At 37.7% G+C, this 15594-nt stretch overlaps 1 protein-coding gene across 2 annotated transcripts in view; it reads right to left on the bottom strand.

The window, feature by feature from the left end:
* LOC135071218 (facilitated trehalose transporter Tret1-2 homolog) overlaps window positions 1-15594 on the bottom strand; it is a 46467-nt gene that overhangs the window by 23129 nt on the left and 7744 nt on the right. Inside the window, exon 2 of one of the 2 annotated variants that reach the window (XM_063964993.1) lies at window positions 10660-10728. The exons of the other annotated variant lie outside the window; for it this stretch is intronic. Within the exon in view, the coding sequence (XP_063821063.1) occupies window positions 10660-10728 (69 nt within the window). The remainder of the gene's footprint in view (window positions 1-10659; window positions 10729-15594) is intronic. 2 annotated transcript variants of the gene reach the window in all.

Consider the following 15594-nt stretch of genomic DNA (forward strand, 5'->3'; position numbering starts at 1 on the left):
TTTCTGACGAACTTGCAGCGTGTGCAAATATTCGAGGCGCCATTTATTCCAATATGATAAAACAAGCTGGTCTAAAAGTTTCTTGCGGTTGGTTAAAGTTAATTTTTCATCTTTCAGTTCTGTTGAAGGCAAGTAACGCAAAGGAGTGGACATTAAAAAATGTGCTGGTGTCAAGACGTCCGGATGTGGATCAGCTGATATCGCTACAAGCGGTCGAGAATTTAAAATGCATTCAATTTGCACAAGAACTGTTAGAAGTTCTTCATAAGTAAAAAGTTGTTTACCTACAACACGGTACATATGCGTTTTTATACTTTTTATATTGGATTCCCATATACCACCAAAGTGTGGGGCGCGGGGAGGGATCATTTTCCACTCTATGTGATGATCAATTAGCATTCGCTTAATCTCATCTTGAAATTCAGTATTATTTAATACGTTATATATTTCGTCGAGCTGGGCTTTAGCACCGACGAAATTGGTGCCATTATCTGAATACATAACAGATACTGGACCGCGGCGAGATATAAATCTTTTAAAGGCGGAAAGGAACGCATCTGTGCTAAGATTAGAAACTAATTCTATATGAATAGCTTTCGTAACTAGACAAATAAAAAGACATATGTATGCCTTTTGAGAATGTTGTCCCCTTCGTCTAGTGGGAATGAAGCTAATAGGACCTGCAAAATCAGTACCAGTATGTACGAAAGCTTTAGCATCTTGAATGCGAAATGCGGGTAAATCTGCCATTTTGGGAGATGGATGCTGCGGGTTCAAGCGGAAACAAACATTACATTGTCTACAGCGGGCGCGTATAATAGATCTGGCATTTAATATCCAATAGCGTTGACGAAGAATAGACGTGAGCAATCCAGGTCCAGTATGACAATTAGCGGTATGATAATGATCGATAAGAAGTTCAACGACGCGGTCACGTTTGGGTAGAAGCGCAGGATGTTTGGCTTCATAGGGAAGGTCTGATTTAGACAGTCTTCCTCCAATGCGAATTACACCGTGAGGGTCTAAGAAAAGTGATAAGCCACGGAGATGCTTCGAAGGCAACTCACCAGCCTTTAACAATTGAATTTCTTTGTTAAAATGAACGCTCTGAATGCTTTTGAGTATAAAAATCTCCGACGCATTTCTATTGGCTACGAGCTCATTACTCGGCAACCTTTTTGTGAATTTCAGAATATAATAAAACGTGTTTAGAAGCTTATTCCAGGAATTAACGTGGTTCGATATTTCATCAATTAAAGAAGGCTCAGAAGGAGCAGCAACAATAAGCGTATTGCTTTTGTCTTTAAACTCTGGAAGAGTTTCACTCTCTAATGGAGTAAATATATCGATAGGCCATTCATTGACAGGTCTTTGAAGCCAGACTGGACCATCCCACCATAATGAATGAGAAATCAGCTGAGAAGGTAACATCCCTCTAGATATACAATCACTGGGGTTCTCTTTGCCCGACACGTGATGAAAACAATGAGGCGGTAAATTTTCTTGGATTTTGGCTACTCTGTTACTAACGAAAATAGACCATCTATGAGGAGACGAATGTATCCAAGAAAGTGCTATCGTGGAGTCAGAAAAAGCATAGATTCCTACAATTGGAATGCGCTCGGATATTCTCTCTCGGACTACTCGCACAAGTTTCGAAAGAAGTAAAGCAGCGACGAGTTCCAAGCGTGCTAGCGTTTGGATTTTACTTGGTGAGACTTTAGATTTAGCACATAGAAGCCTGACAACAATATTACCTGCAGGGTCAGTTATGTGTAAATAAATACAGGAACCATAGCCATTGAGACTAGCATCGCAGAAAGCAACAATGTTTACTGCGCAATCCATGTTAATAACACCTATATGACGCGGAATACTCATGGTCGAAAGAGTGGGCAAATCTAATAGAAAAGCAGCAAAACGATTTTGAATGGATTCCGGAGGCACTTCATCCCAGTCTATCTTGCTTAACCAAAGTTCCTTAACCAAAATCTTGGCAAACAGGACGACGGGAGCAACTAAGCCGAGAACGTCAAATAAGCGAGCAACCAGAGAAAGAATACTGCGTTTTGTACATTTACTGTCGACTGCGACAGTAGTGAAGGAAAAATTGTCATTAGCAGGTTCCCAGGACAATCCCAGTATTTTAAAATTATTATTACCTGTATCAGAGAAACTGACAGGTGAGCGGTGTGAGTCTGGAAGAGCCTCAAGCAGTGCGGGAGAATTACTTGTCCATTTGATAAGATCAAAGGACCCTAACTTGAACAAATCAATTAAATCGCGGGATAAATTAGTTGCGGTCGGTGCATCGGGTACCGAATAGACAAAGTCGTCCATGAAAAATTGAGTATTTACTACTTTAGCAGCATCAGGGAAGCGGTCGCTATGGTCGTGCGCTAACTTGCGTATCGTACGCATAGCTATATAACGGTCATTCTCCGGATCTGGATTATTTTGTTGATTACCCCGACCTTTTTTATTTTTGAATTTAGAGTAAGTTTAGGTAAAACATTTCAAAATAGACATTATTACGAGCATATTTTTTATATTGGCCCATCTGTAGCAAGCAGGAATAAAAAGTTATGCGACATCAAAATTTTCATGGTCGGGGTAATCAAAGTTGGGAGTCAGAGTAATCAAAAATAAAACAAAATATTTTATTTTCTAAGGTTTTTTTAAGTTATGGTAAAATAAATGTTATTATAACTAGCCATTTGTTATTTTGATGTATAAACGACAATATTGTAAAGTTTCAACAAAATCTGTTAAGTAGTTGTTGCGTAAAAGAGTAAAAAACATACATATACATTATACATATAATATTAGTGACTCAATGTCCTATGTCTCCTATATGGGACAGAAGGCGTACAGTCCTCCATCGCATTCGGTCTTGAGCTTCGTGTTTGATCTCGCTCCAAGTCTTAACAGTGCGCCGCTATGTTTTTTTGGCGCGACCACGTTTGCATTTTCCCTGGGGGTTCCAATCTAGAGCCTGCTTGGGGATGTGATCGGGGTCCCTTCGCAGTGTGGTCGATCCAGTTCCACTTGCAGCGTTTATTCTGCTGAAAGATCGGTATTTCGTGGCAACGTTCCAAAAGTTCGTCGTTTGAAGATTTTGGAGAATTCGGCGAAGACAGCGGCTGAAGAAGATCTGCAGCTGGTGCGAGATGACCTTAGTGACCTTCCACGTTTCACGCCCATAGAGCAGAACTGGTTTGACGTTGGACTTGATCTTGCTTGGGTCAATTTCCGTGACTGCCATACGGCTCGAAGTTGTGCGAAGGTAGCTCTGACCTTGGCAATGCGCGAAGTGATGTCCTCTTCGGTACCTCCAGGCTCTGAAACGATGCTCCCGAGGTAAGTGAAATTGTGGACTCGTTGGACATCCTCTGCACCAACGGTGTGCAATTCCTCACTCCAGATCGCATCTCTTGGGTCTTCCGGTACTGATACCCTTGCTTTACCTTTTTTCGGCACAATAATTAGAAGCCCCTTATGCCAGTCGTCTGGGAGTTCCTCTTCCATCCAGATGTTTTCGAAGACAGGTGTCAGGACGTTAACGGAGGAGTTTACATCGGCTTACAGCATTTCAGCGGTGATAAGGTCGAGTCCAAGGGTCTTGCCAATTTTGAGGGATAATATTATGTATTAATAGGAGAAAGGATTTCATTTTAGTAAAGGGTAATTTTGCTTATTAAACGTTATTTAGTTAATCATTAATTAGTAAAATTACAGTATTATTGATTACTCGGTGACAAAAGTCGGGGTAATCAAGGTCGGGGTAGTCAAAAAATTAAGGTTTATCCTGAGCCCTGCCCAATCTGTAAGTTGAATCCCATATGTTTTAATACACAAAAATGCGGTTACATGGACCATTATTCCTGTACATTTTCAAGAACTTTCCATGTAAAGAAACCTAAAAAAACAGGATAGAGTAAATCAATCGTGCACTGAACCAAGGTCGGGGTAATCATATTCTTATCTCGATAACTCCGAAATCCTGCGACGAGTTGCATTACCGATCACCTCGGCACGCAGGCCACCACTAAAGGTTCACGGGGGAGGATAGAGCTCGTTTCTAAATTGCGTAGCTAGGGACGTAGGCGCACATTAGTGACGTGTCGGGGTAATCACGGTTAACGCCCGGACACAACTTCAAATAGTTATTTTACAAAACATTTTAGTCATATAGTTATATCGTATTTAATTTATCAATGTTTATTTAATCAGTAATCGATTACATAAGCATTGAAAGCGGTAATAATAACGGATTAATTTATACGAGCAAATTTGTTCTGAAATCGGGAGCGCGGACACGCCGTGGTAATAAATTTTTGATGACTCACGATTTTTTTTAAATTACTTAATTAACTATTATTAACTATCTCTGTGGTTTAACAACAAGAACCAAAGTTATACTATTAGATAAAAATATTTGTTACTAAAATATTATGATATTTGGGTACTTTTTGGCCCCGGACACGTGATTTTCATGGCCGGTGGAATGACCCATAAGGACTTGGTTTGAGTCCAAAGGGTAGACTACTAAATTGATAAGTGCGTATAGGTTCTTGAGGATCGAAACGGAAGAGAATTTTCAAATATTTGCGATGGTGTTCATTCACACTTACGCGAAGAAACATTTGTTTTACATCAGCAGTGACTGCAACAGGAAATATTCTGAAGTCTATTAGCAGTAAGAATAGGTCAGACTGTAAGTTCGGCCCAACGTAAAGAATATCGTTAAGTGACAAACCAGATTGAGTTTTACAGCTGGCGTCCAACACGGCGCGAGCGCTGTCCTTTCCAGCTTTAAATACAGCGTGGTGCGGAATGTAGTAACCCTCATCTGAGTCTGCCTCGGGGGCTTCAGATAAATAACCTTGTTGAATATATTCATTTATGGTTTTATTATAGTTTTGACGTAAGCCATCCACTTTGTCAAACTTTCGTTCAAGCATTTGAAAACGTCTATAAGCTACGGAACGGGAATCTCCCAATACAGATGGGTCTTTGCAGAACGGTAAGTCGACACTAAAGTGTTTATCCTGGTAAATCACCGAGGAGGTAAAAATATTTTCGCATTCTGCCTCATCTGGGCTAAGAAAGCTTTTAGAAGGAACCTCTTCTAATTCAAAGAATTTATGTAAACTTGATTCTATTTCAGTGTGCGGAAGTGCGGTAAAAAATGCAGTCGAGTGCGTCGGCAATTGACTAGAGTGAGCCGGTACGTCACCCATAAGCACATAGCCAAAACTAGTAAGTATAGCAGTAGGCGCGCGTGAACCTGATTCCACCTTATTCCCCAAATAAATATAAGGGAATAATTGAACACCCAATACTACATCAATTTCACTAGGAATGTTCCAGGATAAATCAGCAAGCGGTAAGTTATTGAGGTAAGTCATATCCTCTGTTATATCAACATAATTCGCGGGAAGACGATCTGTGATGCAGTCGATCACAAGAGCGTAAATATGATATTTATTATTCGGATCAGTACGAGATTCGATATCAAAATAAGTAAAACCATGAACAGGTCTCGAAGACTTGCCAACGCCTTGCAGGTAAGAGTCATGCAATTTATTAACGGGCAAGTTCAATTTATTACAACAATCTAAAGTTATCAAATGATTTTGTGAACCATTGTCTATCAAACAGCGTACAATCTGTTTATTTTTATTAGCGCGGTGCGATGCAAATACTTGAGCGGTGGATAATAATATGGTAGAACTCGGTCTCACCTCCGAAGTGAGAGTAATAGAAGCATCATTCATATTTCGTTGAGTTGGAGTAGTACTACTGCACTTCTCTGTGCACTGTGGCGCGGTGTTTACGGCCGACATTGTTTGTGACGCGGCAGAGGTAGCGGGCGAATATTTTCGCGGTGCGGGCACATCAAAATGAAGCAGCGAATGATGTTGCTTGCCACAGTTATTGCAAGTGTGTTGTGAGTTGCATTTACTTGCAGTATGAGAAACACTAAGACAGTTAACGCAACCGCCCTTAGATTTTATAAATTCGAAGCGTTTTTGCGGGTTAAAATTGTCTCGAAATTGAGAACAAGAATACAACCTATGGTCAGCTTTGCATAGAATACACTGACTGGTCGTTTGAGTTCGCGGGTGCGGATCGTTACTAGAAACGAAAGATTTATAAGTGTTATTATTTTGCGGCGCGTCCCGATTATTATTATAATAATTATTTTTACGGGGCTCAGAAGCAGCGGTAGTGTTGGAACTACTATTATTGCGAGTTCTCTCTAATATTTTAACGCGGTCTTGAATAAAAGATATGAACTGATCACACGTAGGTATTTCTTTATCACCTACAGAAATCTCGAAACTCTGAAGCGTTTGAGAATCAATTTTCCTCAAACTACATTGCAAAATAATAAAATCTGCTAAGTTTTCAATATCTAATTGTTTGAGAGCTGCAATAGATGAAGATAACTTCTCAACAAATGGATTAAGACTCGCAGTGGTACCTACACATGTTTTAATGTCCAGGATGTTATTGACGTAGTGAACACCTAGACTACGCTTATCTTGGTACTTTTTGACGAGACTATCCCACAAGATATTATAAGTATCGCCGGTAGGAACGATACCTGCGGTCATTTTTAGGGCGCTGTGTGTCAATTTACTCATCAAATATTGCACACGTTGTGAATCCGTCAGCTGTTTATTAGAATGTACGTTAGTGCGGAAGATTTCATAGAAAATAGGCCAATTTTCAGCCTTGCCGTCGAACGAAGGCAGTTCGATTGGTGGCAGTTTAATTTGAAAGCAACCATTTTGCGTATTACTAGAAGGCGATTTCAATAACAACTTATTGCGCGCGTATTTAACGCTTGAATATAAATCTTCAAACGCGCTGAGCGAATTATAAGTTACGGTAAAATTGGGGTTAATTTCAAGTTGAATTTCGTTTATTTCATCCAGTATGTGTTCAAACTTTTCATGTAATTCAGAAATGCTTTCTGATTCCTCTAAAAACTTCTGATTCAATCTTGAATCAAAATTGGAAATATTCTTCGATGAATTGAATAAAGTATTTATTCTTTCGAATATTGATTCTTTTTTGGAAAGCAATAATTTTAATTTCGAATTTAATTTCGTATTTGCCATAATGACAAAACAGCAAAATACTATGAAAAAATTAGTGCGAAAATAAACAAATTGCAGAAAAATATGGCCGGCGGTGTATGAACGTCACGTTATTTGAAACGAAAATAAATTTAAATTATGCGGGTTAATTATTTGAAAAATAAATAAGCTGGAATATCCGGCTCGAAGGACCAACAAATGGTGTGGCGTGTAAATAGCCACACCAGGAATAAAAAAATTGCGGGGAAGAAAGATGATGCGGGGTTCGGCTGGTGACTCCAAACAACTCAAAAATACAGCTGCATAAAACGGAAACCACCAACCTGCGGATCAGAAGACGGAGACCAGGCTTCGAGGGTCGACCCGTCGATATTTCTTGCGGTTTTGATTATTTCAATATCTTCAGCAAATATTCAGCGGATTTTTCACATTGACTTCGTTGACAGACGTTCCAAGACAACATAGAGTTTTTTCTTCTTAATTTCTATAGAGGTTTTCCGCGAAGGTTGGCTCCTGCGAAGGTGCTGGCCCCGAATCCGATAAACAGATTAGTGGGAAACCATCTCATGCAGCTAGATAATTTGAGAGTTGGAGCCACCGAAGAAAAGGAAGAGAAGAAAGTTGGACATAGGCCCAACCAATATGATTTTATTAATATAATACTCGTAGGCAATCTCGATCGGTACGCGAATGTCTAACTACTTATTATGGTCTTTGTATTGTCCTGAAAATTCAATACCACATCTGGAAGGAAAATTATTCAATGGTACGATACATTTCCGCGGTTTTATCTGTTCTCGTATACTGAAGAGGATAATTTTAAACTAATTTTATGAAAACTTAATGTTAAAGAAACAGCTAATACCCATTGTTAGAAAGTAATAATAAATTCACTTCATTGTACAGTCGTCAACACAATAAATTAAACGTTTATATCGCATAATAACATCTAATGTGGTAAGGTGACAGTTTCTTCTTTATTTTGCTGTCATCTGTACCTATTATGTCTCCCAAGATTTTTCACGGGTGGTGAAAAACCAAATTGATGACTCTACCTTCAAAGAAAGAAAAGTATTTAATACTAAAGTAACGGTCGCCCGCGACTTACCCCCTTAGGGATTGAATTTTGCAAAATCCCGTCTTAATGAGCACCTACGTTCCAAAAGGAACCTTCGTACAAAATTTTAGACTCCCAGTTTCTGAGATTTCGTGATGAATGAGTCAGTCAGTTTAGTACCTTTCGCTTTTATGTATATGTATAGATATATTATGTAGAATCGTTCTCCTAAAACTATGAACTACATAGTTGTATGCTTATTACCTACATAATGGACACTATTATTATAATATTAGATTAGTTAAGTAGGTACTAAAAATGTTTCCTGTTTGGATTCGCATCATCAATTTGTGGTCTATCTCTTTATTGTATTTTGATGGGTTTGTGGTTTATTTATTGTGTAATAATAACATTAATAATCTTTCTCTCGTGTACTACATTGTATTGTAAGTTCAGTATTTTTGCAAGAAAATCAATTTATATTGCAATACGTAAGTGCATGCATTGCAACATTTCCATATCTACCTACACCAAAACTAATAGGCGCTTATTACATAAATTTTTAAACGGGCGTTAAACATTTGTTTAAATTGACATTTAATATAACCCTTAAGTAACATCCTTATTTTTGATATTTAAAATAATTTCAATTTGTGATTTATATGTATTAGCGGGCAAACTAAATGACACGATTGCTTTAAAAAAAATCGTCTGTCTAGCGTAAAGAAACATCTTAAATGAATCATTCATAACAAAAAACAAAGAATTTTTCATTTACAACTAATAGTCTTCACAATAGTCTTCTAGAAAAATCTTGGGAAGTTATTGTGGGAACCAAAAACTTACACTAATCGGACATCGAATAGATTCTTTATACACATTTTAAACTTAAAGTTAAATAAAACCAAAATTTCTGGACTTATACCAACGCAAAATAAAAAAAACTTGTTTTTTTATAAAAGTATGAGAAATTATTTTTTATTTTATTTTATTCGTAATTATTATTTACAAAACACATCAAACACACTAAATAATTACGTAACTGTGATAGTTAGTTAGTTTCGAGCTATATCTGTGTCGAATTTATGAACGCTCTGTTCTGAGGGGATGTTTTCAAAGTCCGAAAAATATCATGTAAATCAAGCTCTATTTATCTCTCTTCATTCTCGAAACAACATGCTACTTGATCATCATATAAATATTTACTCATTTTGTTTAAATATTATAAAAACCGATTAATAACATGTTATGTGATGATAAATTAAAGCATGCGTAATTGCGTAACTAACACCCTGGGGTAAATTTCTACCCCACCTACCTGTAAAAGCCAAACAGATGATTTTTTTCACATCTCGCGTCTATGAACCTAAAGCGTACGCTTTGAATTGAGAATACACAAAACGACATTGCACTAGCTTTGCTAGAAAAAAAGATATGTCAATTTTTATGCGCCTGGGGTAAAAAATTACCCCACGGTGTTACTTAAGGGATAATATGGAAATGTCATTTAAAACACGTGTTTAGCGTCTGTTTAAGTTTTTTGTATTAACATCAATGGTGTCTAGCGGTTTTCCTGTGATTCAGACAAATATAGGTTTTCCTTTAAGAAGTTTCCGTAATAATGTCGCATTTTTAATTTTAAATAGAGTTTTATGAAAAACAGCAGTTTTTTCATATCACTAAAAAACTTATTTTTCTTTCTTACGTTCTTTCATGGGATTGCCCTTTTAGGCCTAAGGTCACGTTTCCAGTCAAAGTTACGGTCGAATCGTTCGTAACCTTACTTCAAAGAGAGGAAGCGGCAGAAATGTTCAATTGGCCTAATTAGACTCTACTGCCCAGAAAACGATTGCAAGATTCGAAGAGTAGACTTCACAGATACTCGTAGGTATATGAAATATCGTTGTAATTATTAAGTCGCATTCTTAAACGTTGCTTAACACTTGATTAAAAATACGCTGCAGGCCTAGATCAAGCTTAGATCGATTAATATTTAGGTCTATCTAGTTTGAATCTGTTCTTGAGTTCAGATTACAAATTTCGGGATACTAACCCGAATGTTGCTCCTTACCTATTTACTTACTACCACTGTACTGTATGGTACAATTCAGCATAAATGTAATTACCTATTTCTGAAAATCAATTCACCTACATTCCAAATATAAGTTATTAAATATCAACCTCACATTATATTTAAAGTTCTGCGACTATGTACTTACAACCAAAAATCCTTAAAAGTCCCAATTTAAAAACCCAACGAAACGACAAGCAAGATTTTGCGCCACTCCCAATATAAGCGGACATCCACTATCACCAACATCCTTATTCACAAAAGACCCCACCATCACCAAGATCAGAAACAAGCAAACCAAATTACCGCGAGCCTATTCACAGCCTATAAAACGATTTCATGGACAATCTACGAAACAAACATTGACCGTTTAAAAAGCAAAACACCCACTAAAACACCCTACAACACGTAGGACTTACGTAGCAGAATCATAACGAAGGTTTTGATGTGATGATGCAGAGGTCGAGGGTCCCGTCATCAGCCAGGACCTGGCAGGACAGTCACTCTTAGAACTCAAACTAAATTATAAACAACTTGAAAACATGACCTTTCGCTCCCCTTCCATTTTTTCAAATTATAATAACTCAAATTCAAATTATTTATTGCATGTCACATGGGTAAGAGTTGGTAGTACATAATATGCATTGTTGTGTTCAGGCAGTTAGAGGTAAGATTAGCCGGTTCCTCCGTGGTTGAGGATTCCGGGTGAAGCTCGCTTCCACCTTCGGCCTGATCATCACTTACCATCACGTGAAATACAGGCCAAGAGCTTCCTCGTTATGGATAAAAAAAAATTGTAACTCTTAGAACTGATGGAAAAAATTCAAGTACAGTAAACTTAAGAACTTTCCATCTGATAAGATTGGCATCTAGCAACACGTGTCTCTATCAGGGACTAATCAAGATTAATTATTATTATCAATTGACGTTATCAATTATGTCATAAAGATTTATTATTATGTGGTGTGATGGTGCCTTACCTTTAAAAGCTTTTGTTTTTAAGTTTTGCTTTGGTTATTTTATAAGTACTATAGTAGAGCTTTTTGAAAACTTCTCTTGGATATAAATAAACAACTTGGAAAACTGCCTAAGGCGGGAATCGAACTTATAACCTTTCGCTTGCCGGGCGTTTCGCTGCTCTCCCATCTGAGCTACTTAGACACTGGATGAACCCGTCGAATTTCAAGTGTAATAATACGCTGTTACGGATATATTTCGTTGTAGTCATTGTTCTCAAAAATACCTACTGCTCTTTCTGCGGTAACGGAGTGAATTAATTAATCAATTTCCTAATTAATAGGTTAAACAATTATTTATTGCAGAACATTGTTAAATTAGCTTGGATAGTTAATAGATTTCTAAATTTTTATACGACAGCAAAATTACTAAACAACCCACCTTGCTAAACAAAATTCTGCAGACAGATTAATATTTCGCGTAAAATATTGCAAAATTATAGTAAATCACAAAATATAGTATTCCATTTGAACAAATTTTAATATCATTGACATAATTATTCGAATCATGTGACCAATACAGCCTTAGTGAGAGTGGTCACATGACTTTGTGGCAGGTTAATGAACCTAGTTTCTAGTCGTATGGAAAATCTGGCTGTATTTGGGCCAAACACCTGAACAAACTGTGGGTTTTACACATAGGTAATTTAATACTTTACGTTAAACTATATACAATAAACATGAGACTATACATTTTGGGAGCAGAAGACTGCATATTCTTCAAATTATAATCGAGTCCAAACTGTTTGAAACCCATGATATATCAATCTAAAAGAAAATTTTATATATCCAGTTTTCAAACTAAAGCTAAAACTGAGCTAGGCAGTGCTGAGTGCTTAAAACATCGATTTTACATACTGAAATTGCCGTGAAATCTTCCATCGATCTATATTGACGTTTCAGGATGTGAACCTAAATCAGAGGCGGCGTAAGGCGTAGGCGACGTGGGCCACCGCCTACGGCCTCGCGGTACAAGGGGCCTCGCGCATCAAAAATTTTGAAAAAATGTATACAAGGTGGAGATGACAATATCACAATACGAACATTGACTATTAAATATAAATTCTTGATAGCTAAACAATGTAGTTAAAAATAAAAATAATTTTTTTCCAAACAAATTCAGCCATAATCAGACACAAAATTAAGCAACAACACGGTTTTAAGTGACGAAATTATTCTTTGGCGCAATATTCCTTTAAAAATAATCACTGAATCAAGAAATCAGAAACTGTCAATGTATAGACCTTTGACCCTTTTTTTTTTATTATTTCATAAAATCCGTCTTCAGGTCGCCACTAGGGCTTGCAAAATCGGATAGTTTTCAATTCCGGAACTGATTTCCGATATTGGGCACTCAACTCCGGAATTCCGGAACTAGTTCCGGAGTTGGTTAAAAAAAGAAAGCGCCACCCGACAAACATGTACAATTGTACACGTATGTGGCATCCACTTCAGGACCTTGTCCCATCGGCCGTCTGTTCTACGTACTATGTGCCCTGCCCATTGCCACTTCAGCTTGCAAATCCGACCGCTATGTCAGGCGACTGTAGTAATCTCCACATTTCTGGTTCGATCTCGAAAAGAAACACCGAGCATTAGCCCTCTTCATAGCACGCTGTGCAACTTTGAGCTTATTATAAGGCCTATTTATAGTGAGAGGCCACGTTTTCAAAACATAATGTCATCACTACTGGTAACACTCACTAATTGTAGACTTTCGTCTTTGAGTACTGAGGTGTTTTGGTTGAAAAGATGTTATGTAGTTTCTCGTACGCTCCCCAGCCGAGTTGGATTCGACGTATTATAACGTAATATAGAATCGCCCTCGTGCTCAGCCAGGCTCAAAGACCTTCTAATAGTCCAAGAACGCCAGTCATAATGGCAAGTTAGATTCTTCGGTCTTCTGTATAACCTGCCGTAGCGTATAGATGTGGTATATGGTACTGTTAACCTTTTCGATAACCGGCTTCCTCGAGAGGCTATAAGTCATCGAACCTACGCGCGAGACTATTCGTGATGACTCTCAAAAACAGCTTATAGACATGACTCAGAACCCAGATGGGCCTGTAATTCCTTAATAAGGCTTTTACCCCTGTCTTGAAGAAAAACACCACTACGCCTCTGTTCCATGCCTCTGGCATTATTCCCTGGAGAAGACGAAGTTACAGAGTCTCTGAAGGACTTTCAGTATCGGTTTTCCACCCGCCGCGATCAGAAGCTCCGAGGTTATTCCATCATCACCCGGTGCCTTGTTGTTTTTTAGTTGTATGAGAGCCATCCTAATCTCGTATAGGCTGATGTCCGGGATATCTTCGATATATTGTCGAGTTAGCTTAGCTCTTGGTGGAACTATCCTGTGGTTGAGCTATTAACAGGTTAGGTGACCGTGGTATACAGGGTGTTAGGTAAATGGGTATATGAGCCGACACTAGCCCATGTTAACATGGGCATATAAATGGTATGGTGAAGTCAGAAATTTGATATCATCATTTTATTTTTTTTAATTTTCATACAAAATAAATTTTAGAAAATCCGATTTGTATGAAAATTAAAATAATTAAAATGAAGATATCAATTTTCTCACTTCACCATACCATTTATATGATCACGTTAACATGGGCTAGTGTCGGCTCATATACCCATTTTTTACCTAACACCCTGTATAGCTGTCCATAAAAACTTCTCGATCTCTCCCAGAACCCTTTGTTGATGTTACATTACCGTCCGCTGTCTTTAGCTTCATCAGCTGGCTTTGCTAGAGTTGTCTCTTGCGAACATTTTGGAGCTTTGATTCTTCTCTATCGCCTCTTTAATACTATTAGTAATAAAATTGCGAATACATGACTGTCTCGAGGACTTCCTTATAGAAGGACCGATTTGGATAAAAATCATTTTGAAAACTTAAAATAATTTATGAAAAATTTCAATATCGGAATACGATATTGGCTTCAGTTCCGGAATTGAAATATCGGAAAAAACCTATCCGGAATTCCGGAGTTACGAAATTCCGGAATTCCGGTATTCAAGCCCTAGTCGCCACAGAACAAGGCCTCGCGAAATCTGTCTTGCCCACATCAAATTTAGGTCTTGCCCCGCCTCTGACCTAAATTAATCTTCAGGATAACTGTTAAAAATCCACTGAAACACTTTTGTTGACATCCATGAAAGCTTTTTCTACCATGACGCAAGCTTCCAATACAAATTAAACTCTATTGGCTTCGAAGCCTCAAAAGCTACCATTTTCAATTTACTTGTGTGCCATGTAGATATGCACACAAGTTAATTGAATCCAACCAGTTCAAATCAGTTCTGGCTTATAATAAGCCCGCATAACGCAGCCACACTTTTAAATTAGGTAACCCCATAGATCTAAGGTTTCGTTATTTCAACAAATGGAAAAATCATTTCTTGTCACTTTTTCTATCACACTGTACTTTCTTGTATTCAGTAACTTCCCCAGGGACAAACTTGACCTTCACTGGTTGGGTTTTATTGGCGGTCAAGCTGTAGATCCTGGCGACACAGGAGTTGCAGCGTAGGGAACGATAGGTACATAGGAATAGTCCCGTATAGACAATATTCAGTTATTCACACTGGTGTTAAAGTACTTCCTTCGGTCGAAGGAGCTATATTAGTCACCTATGGTGGTTCACAGTTCGTCACAAGGGAATCTTACGCCATAGAAAAAAATAGTTTTTTAACAGACACCATTAGAAAACGTTAAATATTAATTTTGTAACTAAAATTACTTTAGTAGGATACTTCAGCGAATCAATAGTAGAGTCCATTCTGAATTTCATGAAGCTTCAGTTATTTTATTATCATCTCTCTCTCTATCTTTTTAAAAACTGTTGATCAAACCGTTTTCTTTGAACTATGAAACCCAAATTCATCATTTTGTGATTCGTGACACACATTTACAAATGGCCTTAGCCGCACTTTGGGTTAGGATTGTTTATCGTTTGACAATATTGTGGTAATTAAATTAATTATGTAGGTTTTGAACACGGTTTGCAATATTAAGAGCAAATTGTAACAGTCAAGTGATTATATTATTACTCGTCATTATAAATATCTCCTCTTGGATAGAGGTAGGTACCTCTTTTTTCGTCGCTATACACTTTTTAGAGTGGTCGTGGTTGTCCCACCTGGTATGGGGGCAAGCTTTATAATCCGACGCCATTCCTTCCGCATTGTTCATAACATTTTAATAAATGTTTCAATATAAATTCTCGAAAAACTACTACATATTATAGCTATAGAAGGTGGTAGATGTATGAATCCTGACTCAAAGTTTATCAAACAATACGAGGCATTGTAGAGTCACTAACTCTGAAC

Source organism: Ostrinia nubilalis, chromosome 4, assembly GCF_963855985.1.
Source record: "Ostrinia nubilalis chromosome 4, ilOstNubi1.1, whole genome shotgun sequence".
In the NCBI taxonomy this organism is placed as follows: Eukaryota; Metazoa; Arthropoda; class Insecta; order Lepidoptera; family Crambidae; genus Ostrinia; species Ostrinia nubilalis.